Raw genomic sequence first — 23169 nt, 5'->3', positions numbered from 1 at the left:
GGATGAAAATCAGTGTGGGTTTAGGCCCCTTAGAGGTTGTCAGGACCAGATCTTTAGCTTACGGCAAATAATGGAGAAGTGTTATGAGTGGAACAGGGAATTGTATCTATGCTTTATAGATCTGGAAAAGGTATATGACCGGGTTCCTAGGGGGAAGTTATTGTCTGTTCTACAAGACTATGGAATAGGAGGCAAACTTTTGCAAGCAATTAAAGGTCTTTACATGGGTAGTCAGGCAGCAGTTAGAGTTGACGGTGAACTGAGCTCATGGTTCAGAGTAGTTTCAGGGGTAAGACAAGGCTGCAACCTGTCTCCACTGTTGTTCATATTATTTATGGATCATATGTTGAAAACAATAGACTGGCTGGGTGAGATTAAGATATGTGAACACAAAATAAGCAGTCTTGCATATGCAGATGACTTAGTTGTGATGGCAGATTCGATTGAAAGTTTGCAAAGTAATATTTCAGAGCTAGATCAGAAATGTAAGGACTATGGTATGAAGATTAGCATCTCCAAAACGAAAGTAATGTCAGTGGGAAAGAAATATAAACGGATTGAGTGCCAAATAGGAGGAACAAAGTTAGAACAGGTGGACGGTTTCAAGTACTTAGGATGCATATTCTCACAGGACGGCAACATAGTGAAAGAACTGGAAGCGAGGTGTAGCAAAGCTAATGCAGTGAGCGCTCAGCTACGATCTACTCTCTTCTGCAAGAAGGAAGTCAGTACCAAGACTAAGTTATCTGTGCACCGTTCAATCTTTCGACCAACTTTGTTGTATGGGAGCGAAAGCTGGGTGGATTCAGGTTACCTTATCAACAAGGTTGAGGTTACGGATATGAAAGTAGCTAGGATGATTGCAGGTACTAGTAGATGGGAACAATGGCAGGAGGGTGTCCACAATGAGGAAATCAAAGAAAAACTAGGAATGAACTCTATAGATGTAGCAGTCAGGGCGAACAGGCTTAGATGGTGGGGTCATGTTACACACATGGGAGAAGCACGGTTACCCAAGAGACTCATGGATTCAGCAGTAGAGGGTAGGAGGAGTCAGGGCAGACCGAGGAGAAGGTACCTGGATTCGGTTAAGAATGATTTTGAAGTAATAGGTTTAACATCAGAAGAGGCACTAATGTTAGCACTGAATAGGGGATCATGGAGGACCTGTATAAGGGGGGCTATGGTCCAGACTGAATGCTGAAAGGCATTATCAGTCTTAAATGATGATGATGATGATGGATGATTATACTCTTATCCATCATTGTCGCATAACTTGTAATCAGTGAAAGAACTAAAATAAATATAAAAATCTAACCTTGAAGCTTGGTCTCTCTTGGTGCGTGTTACCGTTTAAGAAACATCAAAAATGAGCCAGGAAAATTTTAAATAATGGCATGAATGGATGGTCTTCTCAGAGTCTAATGCTCTATTATTTAAAAAATTCATTGCACATTCTTACACGTAACATAATTCATCCTCTGTAAGAGGAAATTCACTTTGAAAGTAATGCTTCTTAAACCACCATTCGCAATATTTTCCTGTGATATGTTAGAAATGTAGCTCTTGTGGCATCAAAGTGAAGTCCACAAGAAAGACAGATTGTGGCAAGTGTGTGTCACATTTCTCGTGGACCCAGCATCGAAAATAGTTTGTTGTTACCAAAGTTTTGCTCACTCTGACTCATTTTGCTGTCACCAGACACTTCTTTGTGCACCGTGTTTTGCTTCCTTTTCAACTAAAGTTTTACTTTCGTGTTATTTTCTCATTTGTCTTTTATTGCTGCAGTTTCATTCTGCAGTAGTGGGCTAAAGTAAAATTCTTTGTCAGAGTGTCAGTTCTTACCACTCAAAATTACAAAAATTTAACTGGAAACTAGAACAACAAAATAGAATTCTAAAAAATCCTGTTTTTTCTGAGATGAAAAAATTCCCTGGATTTCTCAGGCGTATATGTTATAGTGGAAATTTCAGGGAATGTATACCATCACTGGTGATAGTGCACCTTCACTGGCCCATTTAGTGAAAGTGGATTACTGATTCCAGTTATGTCAAACAGCTCACATTGACTAGGGATACTGCACTACCACTAGTGAATGTATATCTTCACTGCCAAGAGGTATGGAATGTAAACCATGGCTGTAATAACACAACAGTCATACTTCAAAAGTTGCATTTATCACTTGTAGTTTGTAAACAGTCATATTATGCAAAATTCATTTATTGGCAGAAGGACGTGCACCATGGCACTCTGAGTTCCCCAACACATTTTTGTTTTTGCAAAAGCATCTCAGAGTCTGACAATTTTGCTGGCAGTTGCATGGCCACTGTCCACTGACTTGAGATGTTGCAACTGTCCTTATGGCAACAGTTTTCTCTGCTGGCACTTCCTTCTCTGAGATTATTCTTAGAGGGCAATTACTGAACTGGGACCTGAAACAAAACGCTGTAGTTGTAGCCGCAGTGGCATATCGTATCGTCCCTTCCATAACTATTAACAAACAAACAATTTATTACTGTGCCCATAGTTGGCTCAGCACACCATCTCTCGTCCCAATTCGGTACAAGTAACCAGCCGTTGTCTCAAGGATGACTCCCAAGATAGACCTAGCATCTCCTATTCCTCTATCAAAGTCAGGAACTGGAACTCTCACAGTACAGCCATTTCCCACCGTTGGAAAGCAGCGATCTGAACACTCCTGCATTTTTTGCACTTGTTCTTATAGGCACTTTTACACTTCAGTTCTGTGTTTTTTAATAGCATGGGCTGACTCATCTAAATCAATAATTATTGTCAGGGATTCTTTCTTCCTCTCTGTTCTCAACCTCTGTTCCTGTTTGTATGTTATCCTCTTGCAAAGGAGATTTACTGTGATCATTATTCTGCAATGTTTCAGTCCCTGTGTCATTGCTAGTACTCACTCGATTAATTATATTTTCAAGGTCATTCTCAGAGTAAACTTTCATCAATGCTTCAGGAGGTAAACTTTCATCAACACTTCGGGGGGGAAACTTTCATCAACGCTTCGGGAGGTAAACTTGTTGAAAACACAGCATGTTTAGGAGGGCAGCCGAACATTGCTTCGTAAGGAGATCTTTTAATTCCAAAATGTACAGCACTATTCTTCAGTAGCTGGACAAATCTTAATGCAAGGCTCCATTCCATGGTGTTTTGCTCCTGCATCGACGTGCTTAGCATATTTTCTATGTCTTGATTTGCTCTGATTGTTTAAGTTTACCATGAACAATTTTAAAATTGGACCATAGTTCAGTTAAGCTGCTCATTATTTTGTTAACGAACTCTCTACCATTGTCAGACTGCAATACTGAGGGAGCACGTAACAATGTAAAAATGTCAGTGATGTTAGCCCTTACCTTTTCAGCTGTTTGGACTTCAGAGGTCTAAGAAGAACAAATTTAGTGAAGTGAGCCTGAAAAACCATTACGAATTTGTAATTTCCATCTGATTGCGACTGGAAGTCGATGAGATCAACTTGACACCTGGAATTTAGCTCCTTGAACAGCATTGGCTTCACTACTATTCCTTTTCTCTGACCTTTCTGCTTTTGTAAAAAAGGCTCACACAAACTAAGATAAATTGGGATATTGTGTATGGTATATTACGGAACTTTTGATTTCATCATTCAATTTTGTCCACCGTGGGCAGTCATTACATGAACATTATGCAGAATATCATAATGTTCATCATGAACATAGTATTTAATCTTACCTTCTTCAGTTGTATTAATTTGGTTACTCCATTCACTTCCAGCACTTCATCTCTCTTCTAAAACTCTTTAGTCATTGCCGTCCCTCTTTCATCCAGATTTTAGTGATTTAGCATTGCTGATAAGTGACTTGTACTTTTCTCTGCCCATGAGGACAGAATTATAACCGAGGTTTTTTCCCCATTCCACTCTAAAATGTTCGTAGAACTTCACTGATGGAACCGTAGTTGCACCGATGTGAACCATAACTGCACTACTGTCAACCATAACTGCACTGCTGTATAACATAACAACAATGAGCTGATGACAATTACATTAATGCTGATGCATGGTAGCATTGTTGGATGCTTAATAACTCGGGAGCAGCGATGGTACACCTTCACTAATGGATGATATGCTACTGTACACTTTCCCTAGCTGAGTACAGTGATGGTTCACCTTCACTTGTGGATGTGTTTTTTTTTCAGTTTATGGTACGCTCTCACTTGATCATTTTAGTGATGGTGTGCATCCACTAGGGAATGTTTACCTTCCCTAATCCTCCACTTCCACTGTAACACATACACCTTGTAATTGCATGGGCTATTAACACGTTCTGACCTATTAGCAGCACATTCCAAGAAGATATTCAGCACTGTGACTATAGTCTGATTTAAAGTAGTTGTCACTTGACAGGCAACGGGCTGCAGGGCTCCCGCCACCAATAAACCAATGGCAGCCGGCGCTGTCGGCTGCCACTGCGTTGCCACTTCACTCTGCTGAGCTGACTAAGGCATTGTGCCAGCCAGTCCTCAGCAAGCTGTTGTAGACGTGCAGGTGAGAGATTTGAGTGACTTGTAGCTTCGCATGTTTACGATGTCTACATCTACATCTACATCTACATCCATACTCCGCAAGCCACCTGACGGTGTGTGGCGGAGGGTACCTTGAGTACCTCTATCGGTTCTCCTTTCTATTCCAGTCTCGTATTGTTCGTGGAAAGAAGGATTGTCGGTATGCCTCTGTGTGGGCTCTAATCTCTCTGATTTTATCCTCGTGGTCTCCTCGCGAAATATACGTAGGAGGGAGCAATATACTGCTTGACTCTTCGGTGAAGGTATGTTCTCGAAACTTTGACAAAAGCCCGTACCGAGCTACTGAGCGTCTCTCCTGCAGAGTCTTCCATTGGAGTTTATCTATCATCTCCGTAATGCTTCCGCGATTACTAAATGATCCTGTAACGAAATGCGCTGCTCTCTGTTGGATCTTCTCTATATCTTCTATCAACCCTATCTGGTACGGATCCTACACTGCTGAGCAGTATTCAAGCAGTGGGCGAACAAGCGTACTGTAACCTACTTCCTTTGTTTTCGGATTGCATTTCCTTAGGATTCTTCCAATGAATCTCAGTCTGGCATCTGCTTTACCGACGATCAACATTATATGATCATTCCATTTTAAATCACTCCTAATGCGTACTCCCAGATAATTTACGGTATTAACTGCTTCCAGTTGCTGAACTGCTATTTTGTAGCTAAATGATAAAGGATCTATCTTTCTGTGTATTCGCAGCACATTACACTTGTCTACATTGAGATTCAATTGCCATTCCCTGCACCATGCGTCAATTCGCTGCAGATCCTCCTGCATTTCAGTACAATTTTCCATTGTTACAACCTCTCGATACACCACAGCATCATCTGCAAAAAGCCTCAGTGAACTTCCGATGTCATCCACCAGGTCATTTATGTATACTGTGAATAGCAACGGTCCTATGACACTCCCCTGCGGCACACCTGAAATCACTCTTACTTCGGAAGACTTCTCTCCATTGAGAATGACATGCTGCATCCTGTTATCTAGGAACTCCTCAATCCAATCACACAATTGGTCTGATAGTCCATATGCTCTTACTTTGTTCATTAAACGACTGTGGGGAACTGTATCGAACGCCTTGCGAAAGTCAAGAAACACGGCATCTACCTGTGAACCCGTGTCTATGGCCCTCTGAGTCTCGTGGACGAATAGCGCGAGCTGGGTTTCACATGACCGTCTTTTTCGAAACCCATGCTGATTCCTACAGAGTAGATTTCTAGTCTCCAGAAAAGTCATTATACTCTAACACAATCTGATGAAAGCAGTCGCAAGAGAGGGAGGCCGAGGCTGCACACTCCTCGGAAACCTCCAAACAGTGGCGGACGTGGCGTTGTTATACGCAGTCAGGTGCGTGAATACGTGTGTTCCTTAAGGGTGTATTTTGAGAGAGAGAGAGAGAGAGAGAGAGAGAGAGAGAGAGAGAGAGAGAGAGAGAGAGAGAGAGATGCAGGAGGGCCTCTCGTTCCTTTGGATAAGGTGGTGGAGCAAACTGCAGCTGCTCTGCAAGTTAGCAAACGATCAGTAATAAGAATCTGCAAGGAAATATTCACGAAAGAAGGCTTAAGTGAATCATCTAAATTGGATACACCTGGGAAAAAGAGGCGACTAGAGAAGAGGGTCACAAAACTTGACTCTTTTCAGGAAGATGGCATTCGTCGTCAAATATACGCATTTTATTCAAGGAAGGAGTATCCAACACTCAAAAAAATTTCATGCTACCCTCACAGCGGCTGACGTGTTTCAGGGTAGTAAATCGTCTTTGTTACGAGTCGTGAAAATGTTAGGATTCCGCTATAAATCCATCTCTGGCAGAAAGTTACTAATGGAACGCCAAGATATTGCAGCCTGGTGATGCCGCTTTGTTAGGGAATTAGTGGGGACAAATTTTGATGATATCGTTTGGCTTGATGAAATGTGGGTGAATGCAGGACACAGTTTTAAAAAAGGCTGGACAGACGGTACCATCAGCGGATGTATGGTAGTTCCAATCGGCAGAGGAAAAAGGATATTGTAGCACATGCCAGAAATTCAAAAGGTTTCATTCCAAATTGTCTGCTGCTATTCGGTTCAAATAAAACCTCCGACTACCATGAAGAGATGAACCACAATACTTTTGTGAAATGGTTTGAAGACTGCGTGCTCCAGAACTTAACAAAAAAACTCTATCATTGTTATGGATAACGCTCCTCATCATTCAGTAATACAAGACAAAACACCCACAAAGGCAACGAGGAAAAATGACATTGTTAGCTGGTTACAGAAACATAAGGTGCAGTTCGACAGTAATTTTACAAGGGCAGAATTATTAGAACTTGTATTGCAAAACAGGCCAAAGAACCCAATTTACATTGTGAATGAAGTAGCAAAAAAATACGGGCATAAAGTGCTCAGATTGCCTCCTTACCATTGCCATTTCAACGCAATAGAGCTGATCTGGACTCAGGTTAAACGGCACATTGCTGCAGAAAATAAGAAATTCACATTAACCGAAGTGGAACGCCTTTTGAAAGTGGCAGTTGAAATTGTGACATCGGAAGACTGGCAGATGGTAGTACATCACGTGAAAGGAGTGATACAGGATGCATGGAAAAATGAAGGTATCTTACAACAAAGTGTCGAAGACTTAATTATATCTGTCAATACGAGCAGCGAGACGGATAGTTCCACTGCCTCTGACTCTGAATTAAGCGGTGTTTTCGCATTGTCTGATTAGTGCATAGTGTACTTACTGCCATTAAATATTGTGTTTGTGAATTTATTTCGATTAAATCTTATTTTTGTTGTGAGACTAAGAAATGCTGTTTGGCCAGCTCTCGTCATCTCCTTGCGGTAAGTTAGACTGAATTTTAATTTTATTTCATTTTGTATATACACCAAGATGTTATTCAATGTGTGTAATAGTTTTCGAGATTCGCAATCTAAAGAAGAAAACTTTTCCGGACGCGAAAATTTCTCACACTTCAATAGTTAATGTAACAACGGCCCCAAATTAAAATTAAGAAAAGATATTTGATTTGCTTATAGATACCACAGACCAATACTGTACGTAAATTTCAAAATATTTACATAATATTTATAGGAGACAGAGATTTTGAACGTCATACTTGTTTCGAGTTCAGTACTGATAGGGTTACTTAAAAATGCTGTTTTCAGAAATTTATATACAGGAAACGTGATGCACTACAAAAACTTTTAAGGATTCTTTGCCGAGTACATTATTTTGGTAATGAATGGAAAAAAATATTTTGCTGTGACACCAATAGTTTTTCACTAATGACGTGATAAGTTAGAAGCTGTTTGCGAAATCGAGAATTTAAATGGTTTCAAACAAATTAACATAACTTGTCCTAATTAAAATTAAGAATAGATATTTGACAGATTGAGAAACATTGTAGAGATATACATCATATGTGGGTTTGAAATTTTTTACTTACTTTTTGTAGAAAATACAGGCTTTCAAACGATTTTCTATCGCCGGGGGTAGCGATGTGCTGAGGCGGCTGCCTCCAACCAGTGCTTAACGTGACAACACCACAACTTATGCAGCGCAAACGTCAAGTGACAACTACTTTAAATCGGACTATAATGGAAGTAACAGAACTACTAAGTCACAAAACAGTGTAAGGTTTTAGACCTTTATTCACCTGTCTGGGCAGCTATCAGCATTAAGACAACATACAATGCAGTGTACACTGCAACTTTTGTTGCCAACGTGCATTGTATTCACTGTGCTGAGTGTTTTTTATGTTGTTATCACTGCATGGCACACTGCTTTTATACATAAAATCAGACATGCAACACTGTTCTGTCTGCTAATGAAGTTAGGGTAAGTGGCAGTAAGAGAAAAGACTTCAGCACTGGTCGAATTCCTTCAATTTGTATCAATTCAGCTAGCTCTCACCTTTCACCATGCCAAGTGGCTTCAAGGCATGTGTGAATACTACATTTAATTCACTTCATAAATGTCATTCAACAACTGACACATGAGAAAATATGAAATTAATTTTTTTTTATAAAGCTATGTATAATTGTCTTACCATAATTGGGCGAAGATCAATACGAAGAGGAGATCCTGCCACTTTAGTAAGTGCTTTAACAGTAGTTAAGCGAGTTATTTCATTACGAAGCCGGTCGAGAAATATTGGAAGACATGTTGGCAATTCACCCTGTAAAAACAGAAGCTCATCAGAAATATCTAACTTAAGAAAACATGGAAAGAGAATATTATTGTATTCATATCAAGTGGAGTGTGATATAGAGTTTCTGATACTACACCAATGTTAATGGGTGGCAACTTGTATTGGTTGAGTTTTGTGTCATTTAAGCTGTCCAAAGTTCTGCTTAATACCCATGAGCAAATAGTACATATAGGCTACTTATGTTAATCAATCATGATCCAAACTATTCTCAAAATCCTGTTCTCTTCATCCCAATTCTTCCAAGCTCTTCAGATACTTCCAAATGGAGTTATTTCAGAATGTAAAACATATTTTCCTCTAATTTGTATTCATTCTATTTTTATTTATGCCTAGTTTCTAGCTTCCACTTTGAGTCTATCTGTTTGGATGTGAAATTTAAATAATTTAGGAGAAAATGAAACTATTACCCTGGTAGGTAAAGTGTTGAGCCATTGACACACACACACACACACACACACACACACACACACACACACACACACACAAATAAATAAAAAGAAAAAATGACAGCTCTCAAAAAGTCTTCACAGACAGGCACTACCCCAAACAGATTTCCTGTGCCATAACTCAAGCAACTCGAATCCCCCCCACCCTGGAATCGAACAAATGAGGCACATTCCTTGCCAGAACTTCAACTACCGCTCATTCTTCCCACAGATACATCCAACACAAATTCTTCCCACCCCTCCTAAAGTGGTATTCCACCACCCACCCAACCCACACAATATTTTGGTCCATCCCTATCTCACTCTTGCAGCCAACCACTTGCCGCAGGGGTCATAACTGTGTGGAAGAACTATGTGCAAAACCAGTACGATTCACCCACATAACACATCCTCCTCTAGTTTTGTCAGAGACTTGTTCTATTCCTTCAGAAGCAGGGCCACCTGTGAAAGCAGCAGAGAGGTTGTGACTTAACTCTAAAATAAAGAAACCTTGTAACATAGCCTTACACAAACTAAGAAGAGCCACCATGTTTACTGAAGGCAGCCATTTACTGTCACAATAATTGATTTTATTAAGGTAAGGCAGTAGACTGAAAATTTTCAAAAAATCAGTTCTTAGTTACTTGCATAATTAGGTTCATTTTTGAAGGAAACATTCCACGTGGGAAAAATATATCTAAAACAAAGATGCTGAAACTTACCAAACGAAAGCGTTGGTATGTTGATAGAGAGAAAAAACACATACACAAATATCAGGCTTTCGCAACCCATGGTTGCTTCATCAGGAAAGAGGGAAGGGTAGGGAAAGACAAAAGTATGTGGGTTTTAAGGGAGAGGGTAAGGAGTCATTCCAATCCCGGGAGCGGAAAGACTTCCCTTAGGGAGGAAAAAAGGACAGGTATACACGCGCGCGCGCGCGCACACACACACACACACACACATATACAGACAAAGGCAGACATGTGTAAAGACAAAGAGGTTGGGCAGAGATGTCAGTCGAGGTGGAAGTACAGAGGCAAAGATGTTGTTGAATGACAAGTGATGTACGAGGGGCGGCAACTTGAAATTAGCGGAGGTTGAGGCCTGGTGGATAACAGGAAGAGAGGATATATTGAAGGGCAAGTTCCCATCTCCGGAGTATTTGTGTGTGTGTGTGTGTGTGTGTGTGTGTGTGTGTGTGTGTGTGTGTGTGTAGGGCAAGTTCCCATCTCCGGAGTATTTTTGTGTGTGTGTGTGTGTGTGTGTGTGTGTGTGTGTGTTGTAGAGTAATGTTTGTTTCATATGTTGACTAACCTGCTACAGTGCATTTCAATAGGCGAATGTCTGCAGGTGCACTTGTAAACAAACTTTCTTCTCTTGGAGAAACTATGTCTTGTTGGTTGCTGTTGTTTGTAAATAAGAAGTTTCTCTGAAGTTTTAGTGTGGTGTAAACTGTGTTTCTATAATGACAAAACCAAGAAGTGTTATCAATACACTTAAGTTCAAAGAAAATCAACACCAGAAAACTGTAGAAAATTCACATAAATATCAGTGCAACAGCAGCGTGCCTCTTGCACATGAAACACTACCAAGTGCTTCGAGAAAGAAGATAACAGTTGATATGTGTACAGAAATAGGTGAAAATGTGGAAGTACTAATACTATACTAGATCTAGGATTACTATAGTGTGTTCTAAGTGAATTGGTGGCCTGCAAGTTGTGTGGTGCTCAAGTCAATTTGTGTAAAGATGCAAGTCCCAGAGTAGGTTTAGTAGTAAATTGAAAATAGCATGCAGTGTCTGCATGTCATAACAGTGTTCTAATAGTGATTCATATGACACTAATGTAAGGTTAATGTACAGGTTTTAAAGCATTGGGAAGGGTTACCGCTGGTAAAGTGCTGCATGCAGTAATGAATTTGCCACAACAACGTACAAAATGTTACAGGTATACTAATTACATATTGGATGCTGTCACTATAGTAGCAGTATATTTTCTGCCATGGATGCTCAGTAACACACACAGACAGAAACAAAATGGCTTTTTACAAACCTAGTTGTGTGAAAAACTATGAATGCTGAAGTGGGGCAATGAAAGTTTCTGCTGCTGTAGCTGTCTTCAGTACATCTGAGTCAGAGAGAGATGTATGATATACTGAATACCTAGGCAATGGAGATAGCAAAGCATTCAATGCTGTCTGCCAGAGTAATTCTTATTTTGTATCACTAATACAGGGTGTGTACACGGACAAGGAAAAAAAATTCCCAGATTTCCCAGTTAAAAATATACTTTCTCCCACGTGAAAACACACTTTTTCCATGTTAAGTGACAGTATATTTTCCCTCGGAACTGCAAAACTTAGCAATCCTTTGAATGGTTATGATTTTATACACGCGTGTAGAATTTCCCAGCACTTTAGAAAATGAAACTCAGGGAAAAAGACCTTTTGGAAATATCTTTGATGTGCAGCAACATGTACGCTGCATATTTTTGTATTACGAAAGTATACATTAGAATTCCACCAACACCACGTTACTTTCTGAATCATTGAAAATGAGATTGCGATGCGCTTTTGTAAACCAGTCATATCTCATGTCATGTGATCTCACCAGCCGATGACAGCAGATATTCAGAGCACAGGACCAGCCAAAAGCAACATCACTGTTAAGTAGCACAAACACACGAAAAGGGAAAGTTAATAGTTTAAATTAAAATACATAGTGTTGCTACAAGAAAAGCAAAGCTTTCACATATAAAATTGGTCTCTACCATCAACAAGCTGCAAGAGAAGCTAAGCTTTCGCATATAACATTGATCTTTTTTGCGCGTGTTACACTTTCAGATATATCACACAAATGTGCCAGTAAAATTTTTAATAACGACATACTCTCACAGTTCAACTTACGTAAAAGGATATTTACTTTGAAAGTAACGCTTTTCAAACCACCATTCACAATGTTTTCCCGAGACCTGTTAGGGGTTGGGTTGTTTTTGGGAAGGAGACCAGACAGCCAGGTCATCGGTCTCATCGGATTAGGGAAGGAAGATGGCCGTGCCCTTTCAAAGGAACCATCCGGCATTTGCCTGGAGCGATTTAGGGAAATCACGGAAAACCTAAATCAGGATGTCCGGACGCAGGATTGAACCATTGTCCTCCCGAATGCGAGTCCAGTGTCTAACCAATGCGCCACCTTGCTCGGTGGACCTGTTAGGAACAGATTCGTTTCAGCAGTTGCCAGAGAGCACCAGTAACAGGCGACATGGCGCTTGCGCAGCTACCATGATGTAGGAAACCCGTATGTACGTTCGTGTAAAACATTGAAAGTTCATACATTATGTAATAAAAGAAACAAGATATCAGAGGATACCCCACCAAGAGCATCGGAATTTCTGAACCATACTAAAATGTGCACATTTAAAGTGCATACGTAAAGTGCACATTCGTATGTCCAGATTCCCAATGAGGTAGACCTCGACCTGATAGTAAGCTTTTCAGTGTGGTTTTCGGGATGTAAATTTTCTTGGAGCACCAGTACTGTATTATATCATGTTTGGTTCTTTATTATGGCATAATGCCATACGTGCTAGAAGATGAAAACGTGCACTTGAAATGCAGCGAACAGTTGAAACTAGCCAGTAATTTGGAATTAAACATTTCGTTTCAAATACATTGACTGTCTCTGTGGAAAAGGCTAATAGAAGTCAAATTTCTTTAGCAAACAGACTAAAATAACTTCACTGTTCTGCAAGGCAATTAATGCCTGACTGTCAGAAAGGTGGAAATAAAATAAAATCTGAAACTAATAACATATTTAGCTTCTGTAATTATGTGAATATATTTTAATTCACTTGATAGCTCCCGGCCACAGATTCCCATTTTGTTTTCATTTGACGTGAGAGTAAACAAAGGGGAAACAGCAAAATCACTAAATGTATACATGGTTCATGTGGAGCCTACCCACTATAACTCAAACTCCTCTGCGCATCAGTACCAGATCTACGATATTTGCTAACTGGGTCAATACTTGGAAAAAAAAAATCGAGTTTTCAAAAATATGTTGATCTCATAGCACACACTTTTCTGAAAGTCAAACATAAAACGTGTGTTTGAGATAATTTAAGATATGTTATTTGGTCTTAAGTGTGCCAAAGTGCAGTGCCACGCCTCTTCATACAGCATTCTTCTTTTGCATGTCACTGTATTTCGCTCTTTGGAATTGAAACATGTGTATTTTATAATGGATGCCATCAAACTATATTCAGGACAGCGGAAATTGAAATGCCCTGTGGTGCCTCTCGTTCTTTTTTAACTCACAATTAACAGCAGATAGGATTATTTGTAATTGGGAGAACGAGAACTCTTCAGAAAATTTGCACTCTTTATTGCCTTTTAGCTAATAACTTGCTGTTTTGTGATATAAAATTCAATACAGGATACCATAAAACCAATAAAGACAAGAGACAAGCAAGAAAGTACACATTTCTTCAATCCTTAGCTCCTAGCATTTTTTCTCTCTGATATTGCCACAGCTTTACATGGCGTGCTTTCCTTTCTGCGGAAGAATCTATTACCTCATCAAAATTCGCCAAACGTTTTGCTACATGAAAAATCAAAATGTCATTATTTAATACTGAAATGGCTGTTAATACAAATAATACCCAAGACTGGAGTGGTTTCTCGATCTGATTACGTCTATTTTGTCACTGTCTGCTAGATAAAACAAAATAGGCCTCTTTAATATTGCAAAATTTTTGTAACACACGCCAAATAAACGAGTGTTTTGGCACAAATGGTCATTTTTATAACACAACAGAATATAATTCATGAAGTACCAATATCAAATGCCTATTAGGCTTACTACAAGCAACAAGCTTCATGTCAGGAAATAGTTTCACATTTCATTCAAACGCACCAGTTTCTCAACCACGAGATCAAAAAGTAGTATTACGAAATTTTTATATAAATTTGGAATCGTCCAATTCTTCCATAATTTGTGTGATATCCCCTCTTCTTCTCCTTCCTCATTCTAACAACCAATCTTGTCAACACCAATTTTGTAGCTATTCCTGCCACTGTCAAAATTTGTTTGGCGATTAACTTCACTAACCCTGCCAGAATCACAGGTTTAGTTATCCCATGACTATTCTGCGGTTAGGCGTTGTTTCATGTTCGTACAACATGTTTTCTGCATTACTTCCAGAATTTTCTATCAAAATTTCATTTTCTTGGACACACCGAGAATACGTAATCTTTCTCACCTGTTATTCCTGTTAGTCGTTTACTTCCATTCTGGTAGTCTGAATCTATGGATTTTTCTAGTAATTATAACAATGCTGATCATTTGCAAATCCAATCAACCACATAATCAGATATTGGCATTCATCCATTTGGCTTTACTCCACTCAGCTCGTACAGCCCTGTCCTCTTGTCTGTGATGAGGATTCTCCTGACAGAGACATCACGTACACTATGCACTCATTCAAAAATCAACTTAGGATTCATTCAGAAATCAACTTAAAATGCGTTCAAAAACCAACAGGGATGCATTTCAAAATCATATGAATAATCAATAGACCAATGTGCACTGGATGCTAGGCGCTTTGTGAAACAAGTTTTTTTCCTCAAGAACATGAATTTGGCACCCCCTTTTCCCGGTAGCATCTAGCTGCTTGCTGTGACTGCTTGCACAGCCAACAGCCACATTCCTGTAGCCAGAAACGGGGGAATTATCTACTACTCAAACGAGACTCAACTGTGCATGCGCATGAGCCCATTCGTACCAGCTAAAACGAATCTAATGTAAGCAGTTGTGACTTCACACTCATCGGAGGAAATTTGTTGTTATGAAGCACTGCATAGTCTTCCTAAAGCCTTTGACACATTTTGCTGTTGGCAGATGCTTGCATCAGGACTGTGTGTCGTCATATATGACGCATTTCCTTTGCAGTTTAAGTTATTTTCGTTTTTTTCTCTCTCATTTATGTTTTATTGTTAAAGTAGCGGGATACAGTAATATCCTTTGTTAGAGTATCGGTTCTTGCCAGTCAAAATTACAAAAAATTAACAGAAAACTAAAACAATGAGAAATTCCCGGAATTCTAAAAAATTCCCAGGTTTTTCACAGTTTTCTTCCGGATGAAAAAAATTCCCGAGTTTTTCCTGGATCTCCCAGGTTGTATGCACCCTGTGATAAAATTAGAAGTTAATCATCATTTACACATCCAGGAAAAAACTATGTAGAATTGTAATGATTGTAAAGAACAGTTTAGTTTAAATAGAGAAATTTATAAAATTTCACCAATTTCTCACGTCTTTTCTCGCCTAAATTATTCTTAATTCTGACCAAAGAAGTCTGTAGGTAGGGAAGAGTCTCTCAATGCATGCAGTGCTGGCAAGGCAAGAAACACACACACACACACACACACACACACACACACACACACACACACACACACACCCTTAAAAACCCAATTTAACCTGCTGGGTTGGTTTTATTGCCATTTTTTTCCAACCCTGGAAAGAGGCCATGTCATATACCAGTCTGCTGTAATTTCTAAAAATGGCTCACCAAGCAGCTGTCCACCAGAATGAACAAACTATGCCTAAGAACAGAATTGAGCATCCTGTGGCAGAACACACTGCTGGGCACAACATGCTTGAGTCCAATAGCTGCTTCATAACCCGTATATCTGGATCCTTCCCTTCAGTGCCAGCTTTTCTAAACTACACAGTTGGGAATTACACTTGCAACAGATCATATAATTGTCCTTACCTCAGTCTCCAATAATCCACTGCATCCAGACTCTCTACCAAACAGTCTCTCCCTCCTCTGTCCTGTCCCCCCCCCCCCTCACCTCCCTCCAAACCCATGTCTTCACGTATTCGTCTTTGTGTGCTTCACAAACTGACTGACTCTCTGGTACCCTTATACTGCATTCCTTTCCTGTACATCTGCTGCTTTGCCACTCCCCACATTCCTGTCACACACATCCACACATGTGCTGCCTCCCTCCATGCTGCCAGCTATCCATATCCAAACCCCTCCTCCTGCTTCCCACCTCTTTTTCATTCAATTCACACTGCCCAGTGTATCTGATGAACTGAAATCCCACTGGCTCAAACAGCACAACACGGCTTCACATTGTGTGTGTGTGTGTGTGTGTGTGTGTGTGTGTGTGTGTGTCCACCTGCACGCTAGCAAATTTTCATTATTTTCTGTGTGCCTGTTGACAACTCACTACTACTACTTTTCAGTGAGTAGTCTCCTTACCTCATAAATTATTTACATTGTACCAGAACTTTCCAATATATTTAGATGTGAAATTTGTTCAGTTGGGAAAAAAAGAAAAAAAAATTAACCAATTTGTGTACAATTCAGTGTCACAATTACTTTTTCAGGTATATTTTATTATAGTTTAAGTGGGCACATACTACCAATCAAGGGTGGTGTTAGAATTACATAGGGCACCAAACAAGCCAATACCTGTAATGAAGCGCTTTTAGTAAGTACTCAAACAGAGAGAAAATGTTATGATAGACAGTAAGTAATATCATAATGTGACTGAGCTCTTGCAATATTGTATGTGAGGTTCCAAAAAACAAAGATATGTTCTTATGAAATTATCTGCCATATGAATTGAAATAAAATAAAACAATTGAGCTGCTTGCACCAACAGAAGAGGTGGAAAGGTCAACTAAGTGAAATTTTTTCTTGTTGATGTGGGCACTATAATACTATGCTGTGCCTTTTAAAGCAACAGATGTAGGTATTGGTACACTCATAGAAAATGGAAAATGTAACACTGTGCACAGTCCTAAACATTTAGTATTACTCTCTCCAGAAAACAAATACAAAAACACAGGGAAATAAAAATTCCCAAGTACATTTTATTAATAAATAGTTCATATAGCAAACCCAATAACTTTTACACCTGCATGATTTTTTTTTTTGGGGGGGGGGGGGGGGGGGGATTAAGGATTAACATCCTAACAACAACGGGGACATCTGAGACTGAAACCAAGCTTGAAATGGGGACGAACTGGAAGGATATATGCTCCACTCTTTCAAATGAACCATCGTGATATTAGGAAAACTATGAAACCTACATGTGATTGGCTGGATGGCGATTTTAACTGCCGTTGTCCTGAGTAACAGTCCAGTGTTGTACCACTGTGTCACCACACATGGAGCAGAGAGAGAGAGAGAGAGAGAGAGAGAGAGAGAGAGAGAGAGAGAGAGAGAGGGAAGTGTAATGGATGACAAAAAGTATCTGTGACTTCCACTACCTGACAGCTAGTTTGAAGTGTTTTACTAAGCAGTCTTGTTGTAAGAGGTATGCCCTTACTTCCTCTGATCTTCGCACTGATTAAGTAGAGACCAACAATTTAATATGGTTGCTGAGTCACAGTGGAACTTGCATTTTTTGTATTTACAAAATAATGGCAGAAGTGAAAGAAGTTATAATTGACTTTCTCATAGGACAAACAGGGATTCTAACCCTCAGACCTTTAGACTTTTTGTCTGTCACTTATAAACTGAGACACTGATGGTAGCATTTTGAAAGAATAAAATGACAAACACATTTATGATAGAAAACTATAGCTGCATCACGAAGTGCACAGACTCCACATAATTCAAGAACCAATATTTATACCAGAAAGCTTCAGTCAGTGACAGATTGAGAACACAATGCAAGGTCTGAAATCAAATATCGAAGTCAGTGTGTTGTATAGTAATGGAATACATACAAAATGAATTACAAGAATCTATTTCAAGAAGTCACAAATGACACCCTAAGCTCCAATGCAAATGTTAGTACATCTGGAAAATTTTGTAATTCACACTGATACTGAGCTACCCTTAGTCGTATTACTGCAGATGTCATGAATTTTCTAAGAGCATTTTATTAAAGAAACATGACATAATACCAGTATTCATTAGTACTGAGAAGATCAATGAATAAATTAAACTGAACAATCTGTGTTATCAGCTCCTAACAAACTGAGACCCATGTATCCCTTTATAGAATATAAGTTTAAAACAACGTAAAGTTCATGAATATGCCACATTGGATACATACGAATACAATGAACATATACCTCAGCTCCATACACAAACACTTAAAACACATAACATTTTCTTTCTTTCTCTTTACTTTTCTTTTTCTTTTTTTTTTTTTTTTTTTTAATTTCAACTCTATCAAACAACACAAAAACCAATTATGTCTGAGCTGAAAATTAAAGAGTTCTGAAAACACTACGGATAATTTCACTAGTTATGAAAACTATAAGAAAAGGTTCTACCTGCTAGTGCAGCATTAGTTTGCATCATGTGCAACTATACAAACAAAGAACTACAGGAAGAATATTTTATACATATGTCACTTTTTAAAATAAAACTGATTTGACAGATTTTCACCTACCTGAAGGTAGTCTCCCAAATTGCATATTATCTGGCCCATGCAAGAAATGGCACGCTCCTTTACTTCCTGATCTATATCGGCTGCCTTTAGTCGAATTAAGGTACAATTATAAAGTTCACCGGTAAATGGTGTGAAGTCAAAATTGCTTGGTGTATCTGCACAGAAGAAAAATGAAATACTATTTAAAAAGAGTGCTGTGCCTGTGATTAATTTCTTTCCAGCCTAAGATTCCACAGAATTCTAGATGTACCATTATTTGTTACTAAAAGAGCACATATGGAATTTTCATGGAAAATATTCCAAGAATCAATTTCACTGAAAATATAACTTAACAGTAATGATATAAGTACAATACTGAAAAGCTGTTTTCAAACTGTGACAGTCAAAATAAATACAAAGAATGCAACAAACACCACACTAGTGTACCTATCGCATAAACCAAATGTAATATCTACAAAAGGTGCCTCAAAATAACGATCATAAAAAGCTAATTATGGAAAATTTACATGGTTAGTACCAAACAAAAAACACAAATTCCTTAAATTGTGGATAAATCTTACCTAAAGGACGTATCACTTTCACAAGTTGCTGCAGAACAAGCAGTGCTTCTGCTGTTATTTTGTAGAAAGTATCTCCAACTGCTGTGATAACAGGAGGTACCAGAACAGCCATATGAGGGTGAAATACTTCTGGAGAATGCGTTGTCAGGAGGCAATGCATAAATGACAAAGTATCTATCTTCATGTTACTACTCGAGTTCTTATCCCTGTTTGCAGAAAAAATAAAATGAAATCATTTATGAAGTAAATTTTCTTTTATACTATTATACATTAGAGAAAGCCGATAGAAACTGAGTTTGAGGTAAATCATTTTGGTGGTTCACACATCAAATGGTGAGTACTTCCTTTTAGCAACAGCACTGAAATGATCAGTAAGTACTCCAGGTTGTAAGATGTGTGAAAGAAAACAATCACAATTTACTGGGAAGTCTTTCTGGAATAGTAATACAGCATCACAATGACGGATAAAAGGTTTCAGATAAGCAAGAGAACTATTAATGGCAATATAGTATGCAGTGTATGCCAGGGAAAATATACAACATTCTGAATGACTATATTACAGTTCACTGTTTACAAAATATTAATATCAATGTAAGTTCTCTTTTCAACAATAATCTACATTTAACGGTCTCTATTTAAACATAGTCACACTTGTTTATTGTTCATTCAAGTGTAAGTCCTAAGGATTTGTGTCAAAAGTGCATTTCTTATTGGATAGAATATATTACAGAATACTCTGAAAGATTACCGATTATCTGATAAATGCTAATCCAATTTTTTTTTTTCAGCTTCCTGCAGATGACATGCTGATCAAAGATTCTCAAAATAAACCTTTCACAGCATCAGAATAATTTAATACAGGCACCAACAGTTTTTTTATGGTTTTGTTCTTGCTGGGGGTGGTGATGGAGCAACAGAAATTTTTGTCCTTGCAATATATTTTGCAAAAATAAAATTACTGTGTTTATATTCTCCATATTAGCATCGAAAATAATTTATCTTCATCTCCTATCAAATCAGGTTTACACTGACTGAGAAACAATATTTAAGTTTTCCAAAATAAGATAACTAACTGATATTGTTGCTGGACAACCACAAATGAATTTTCAGTACTAAACACACAGTGTTAATATCACCTCAGCACCCACAGGAATTTGACATGGAGCATGATCTCAGTTGGCTACAGCTCTTGAAGGAAATCAGCTGTGGCTATGTCAATGGAACCAACCAGGCAGTCACCTGATGTGATTTAAGACACCCTTGGGAAACGTAAACTTAGATGGAATCTTCAGACATGTATTTATAAAACCCTGCTGATGTAAAAAATTTAAGGATTGCGAAAAGTGGTTGTCCTATTGCTCACATCTGCCACAAATGCACCTGTCCACATGCACATCTTTATAAAGAAGTATAAATTATCCCTCTCTGTGAAACTATCAGAAACCTAGTACTAGTACCAGACCTCAGTAAACCAGTGCCCTTTAATTTCTTACAATTAGATAATAACAAATATTTAAAATGAAATTTTCACTGTATCTAGTATACTCACCCTAACGAGTACTGCATGCCAGGGATGATGGCAGGAATATGATTTGTGAGAGCTCCAGGCAGAACTGTCACCAGCTCTTTAAGCAATGCAAAACAGTCTTGTCTTGTCTTGATACTCTTCTCTTTCATTTGGTTGTGAACAGCTTTAACAATAGAAGGAACCTGAAAAATAAAGAAGCCGATGTATTAATACAATGGACATAAAGACTTCCATGTAAGGCTCTCTCTCGATTGGACAGAACAATGACAAAGGTTGTCAATCTGGGAATTACTCATTATGCAGAATGAGATATCAGATGGCAACAGCGGATTTCCACTTCACACAGTAAATACCACACTTCATTTTAGTTTTGAAGAATAGTTTTGATGTTAAGTAAACTTGCACTGCAGAACAGGAAGATTTTGATGATAAAACTGAACAAGCTACCTGTCAATTTTATATTATTTAAGAATATAGCCTAATTTTCCAATTACTGAGATCTAAATATTCTTCTATCAGTGTATCAACAATGTAAGGAAAAGACAGACTGCTACTTACTGTAAAGATGACACATTAAGTTGCAGACAGGCACAATTAAGAGACTTACACATTGGGTTTCAGCCACAGCCTTCGTCAGAAAAAGAAAACACACACACACACACACACACACACACACACACACACACACACACACACACACAGAAGCAAGCACACCTCACACACACGACTGACATCTCCGGCAGCTTAGATGGTCATGCGAGTGAGAGCTGTGCTTGCTTCTGTGAATGAGTGAGTGTGTGTGTGTGTGTGTGTGTGTGTGTGTGTGTTTTCTTTTTCTGATGAAGGCTGTGGCTGAAACCCAATGAGTAAGTCTCTTAATTGCACCTGTCTCCAACTTAATATGTCAACTTTACAGTAAGCAGAATCGTTCTTTTTCTTACGTTTTTGATATTCCAACCTGAGTTTGCATTGTTTGATTTCATCTATCTGTGTATATTTATTAGAAACTAAAGAGATTTACCTGGGACTGTAACATGGATAATGGGCCATCCTCTTGATCCATTAAGTCTGGATCAATATTGACTCCAATTGTGGGCCTTGTTTGTCGTAGTAATGCACAATAGGCATGGAATATGTCTGACTTGACATTTTCTTCACGTTCTAAATAAAAATAGAAATGAAAGAAATTTAAACTCATCACCAGAGGTCTGCATTTTGTTTACATGTTGCTTCTTGTAACTTATGAAGAAATGCAAAGTTGAAATGTACACGAATAATTAATGACGGGTGAACACTATTTCAAAAGACAATGGGGAAAAAAACAAACCCACTAAAATATCATAAGGTTCAGATCACAAACTATTTCAGAAAAATTGCACATAGATCTATTATTATTATTATTATTATTATTATTATTATTATTTATTTCTTTTCTCAGACACTATGTCTGGTCAAAAATGGAAAGTGACGCGGACCTTGATCAAGCGTGACTTCCTTTTAACTGTACGGTATATGTTATATTGCATTTAGGAACTTTCGGGTAATTGAACATGTATCAATAATTACAGATTTCTGTAGTTGTATTTATAAGTTTGGATGTAGCTGTATTGCGTTGATGTAATAGTATAATTGGTATAATGTCAACTTTATCTTGATGCCACATGTCCTTGACTTCCACAGCCAGTTGGATGTATTTTTCAATTTTTTTCTCCTGTTTTCTTTTGTATATTTGTTGTATTGGGTATGGATATTTCGATTAGTTGTGTTAATTTCTTCTTTTCATTGGTGAGTATGATGTCAGGTTTGTTATGTGGTGGTGTTTTATCTGTTATAATGGTTCTGTTGCAATATAATTTGTATTCATCATTCTCCAGTACATTTTGTGGTGCATACTTGTATGTGGGAACGTGTTGTTAAGTTTATGTTGTAAGGCAAGCTGTTGATGTATTATTTTGCTACATTGTCATGTCTTCTGGGGTATTCTGTATTTGCTAGTATTGTACACCCATTTGTGATGTGATCTACTATTTCTATTTGTTGTTTGCAAAGCCTGCATTTATCTGTTGTGGTATTGGGATCTTTAATAATATGCTTGCTGTAATATCTGGTGTTTATTGTTTGATCCTGTATTGCAATCATGAATCCTTCCGTCTCACTGTATATATTGCCTTTTCTTAGCCATGTGTTGGATGCGTCTTGATCAATGTGTGGCTGTGTTAGATGATACGGGTGCTTGCCATGTAGTGTTTTCTTTATCCAATTTACTTTCTTCGTATCTGCTGATGTTATGTGATCTAAAGGGTTGTAGAAGTGGTTATGAAATTGCAGTGGTGTAGCCGATGTATTTATATGAGTGATTGCTTTGTGTATTTTGCTAGTTTCTGCTCGTTCTAGAAAGAATTTTTTGTAGAAGTGGTTATGAAATTGCAGTGGTGTAGCCAATGTATTTATAT

The 23169-nt window shown here is 38.4% G+C and overlaps 1 protein-coding gene across 1 annotated transcript in view; it reads right to left on the bottom strand.

The window, feature by feature from the left end:
- Positions 1 to 23169, bottom strand: part of LOC126161521 (cullin-associated NEDD8-dissociated protein 1) — a 172888-nt gene that overhangs the window by 79393 nt on the left and 70326 nt on the right. The window contains exons 8-12 of the mRNA XM_049917431.1: positions 21738 to 21877; positions 20738 to 20898; positions 19189 to 19394; positions 18629 to 18783; positions 8620 to 8748 (exon numbers count right to left, since the gene is read on the bottom strand). Of these exons, the coding sequence (XP_049773388.1) occupies positions 8620 to 8748; positions 18629 to 18783; positions 19189 to 19394; positions 20738 to 20898; positions 21738 to 21877 (791 nt within the window). The remainder of the gene's footprint in view (positions 1 to 8619; positions 8749 to 18628; positions 18784 to 19188; positions 19395 to 20737; positions 20899 to 21737; positions 21878 to 23169) is intronic.

This window comes from Schistocerca cancellata, chromosome 2 (assembly GCF_023864275.1).
Source record: "Schistocerca cancellata isolate TAMUIC-IGC-003103 chromosome 2, iqSchCanc2.1, whole genome shotgun sequence".
Classification (NCBI taxonomy): domain Eukaryota; kingdom Metazoa; phylum Arthropoda; class Insecta; order Orthoptera; family Acrididae; genus Schistocerca; species Schistocerca cancellata.
The sequence above is the reverse complement of the archived record's forward strand: the minus strand, read 5'-3'. Positions and strand labels throughout refer to the sequence as shown.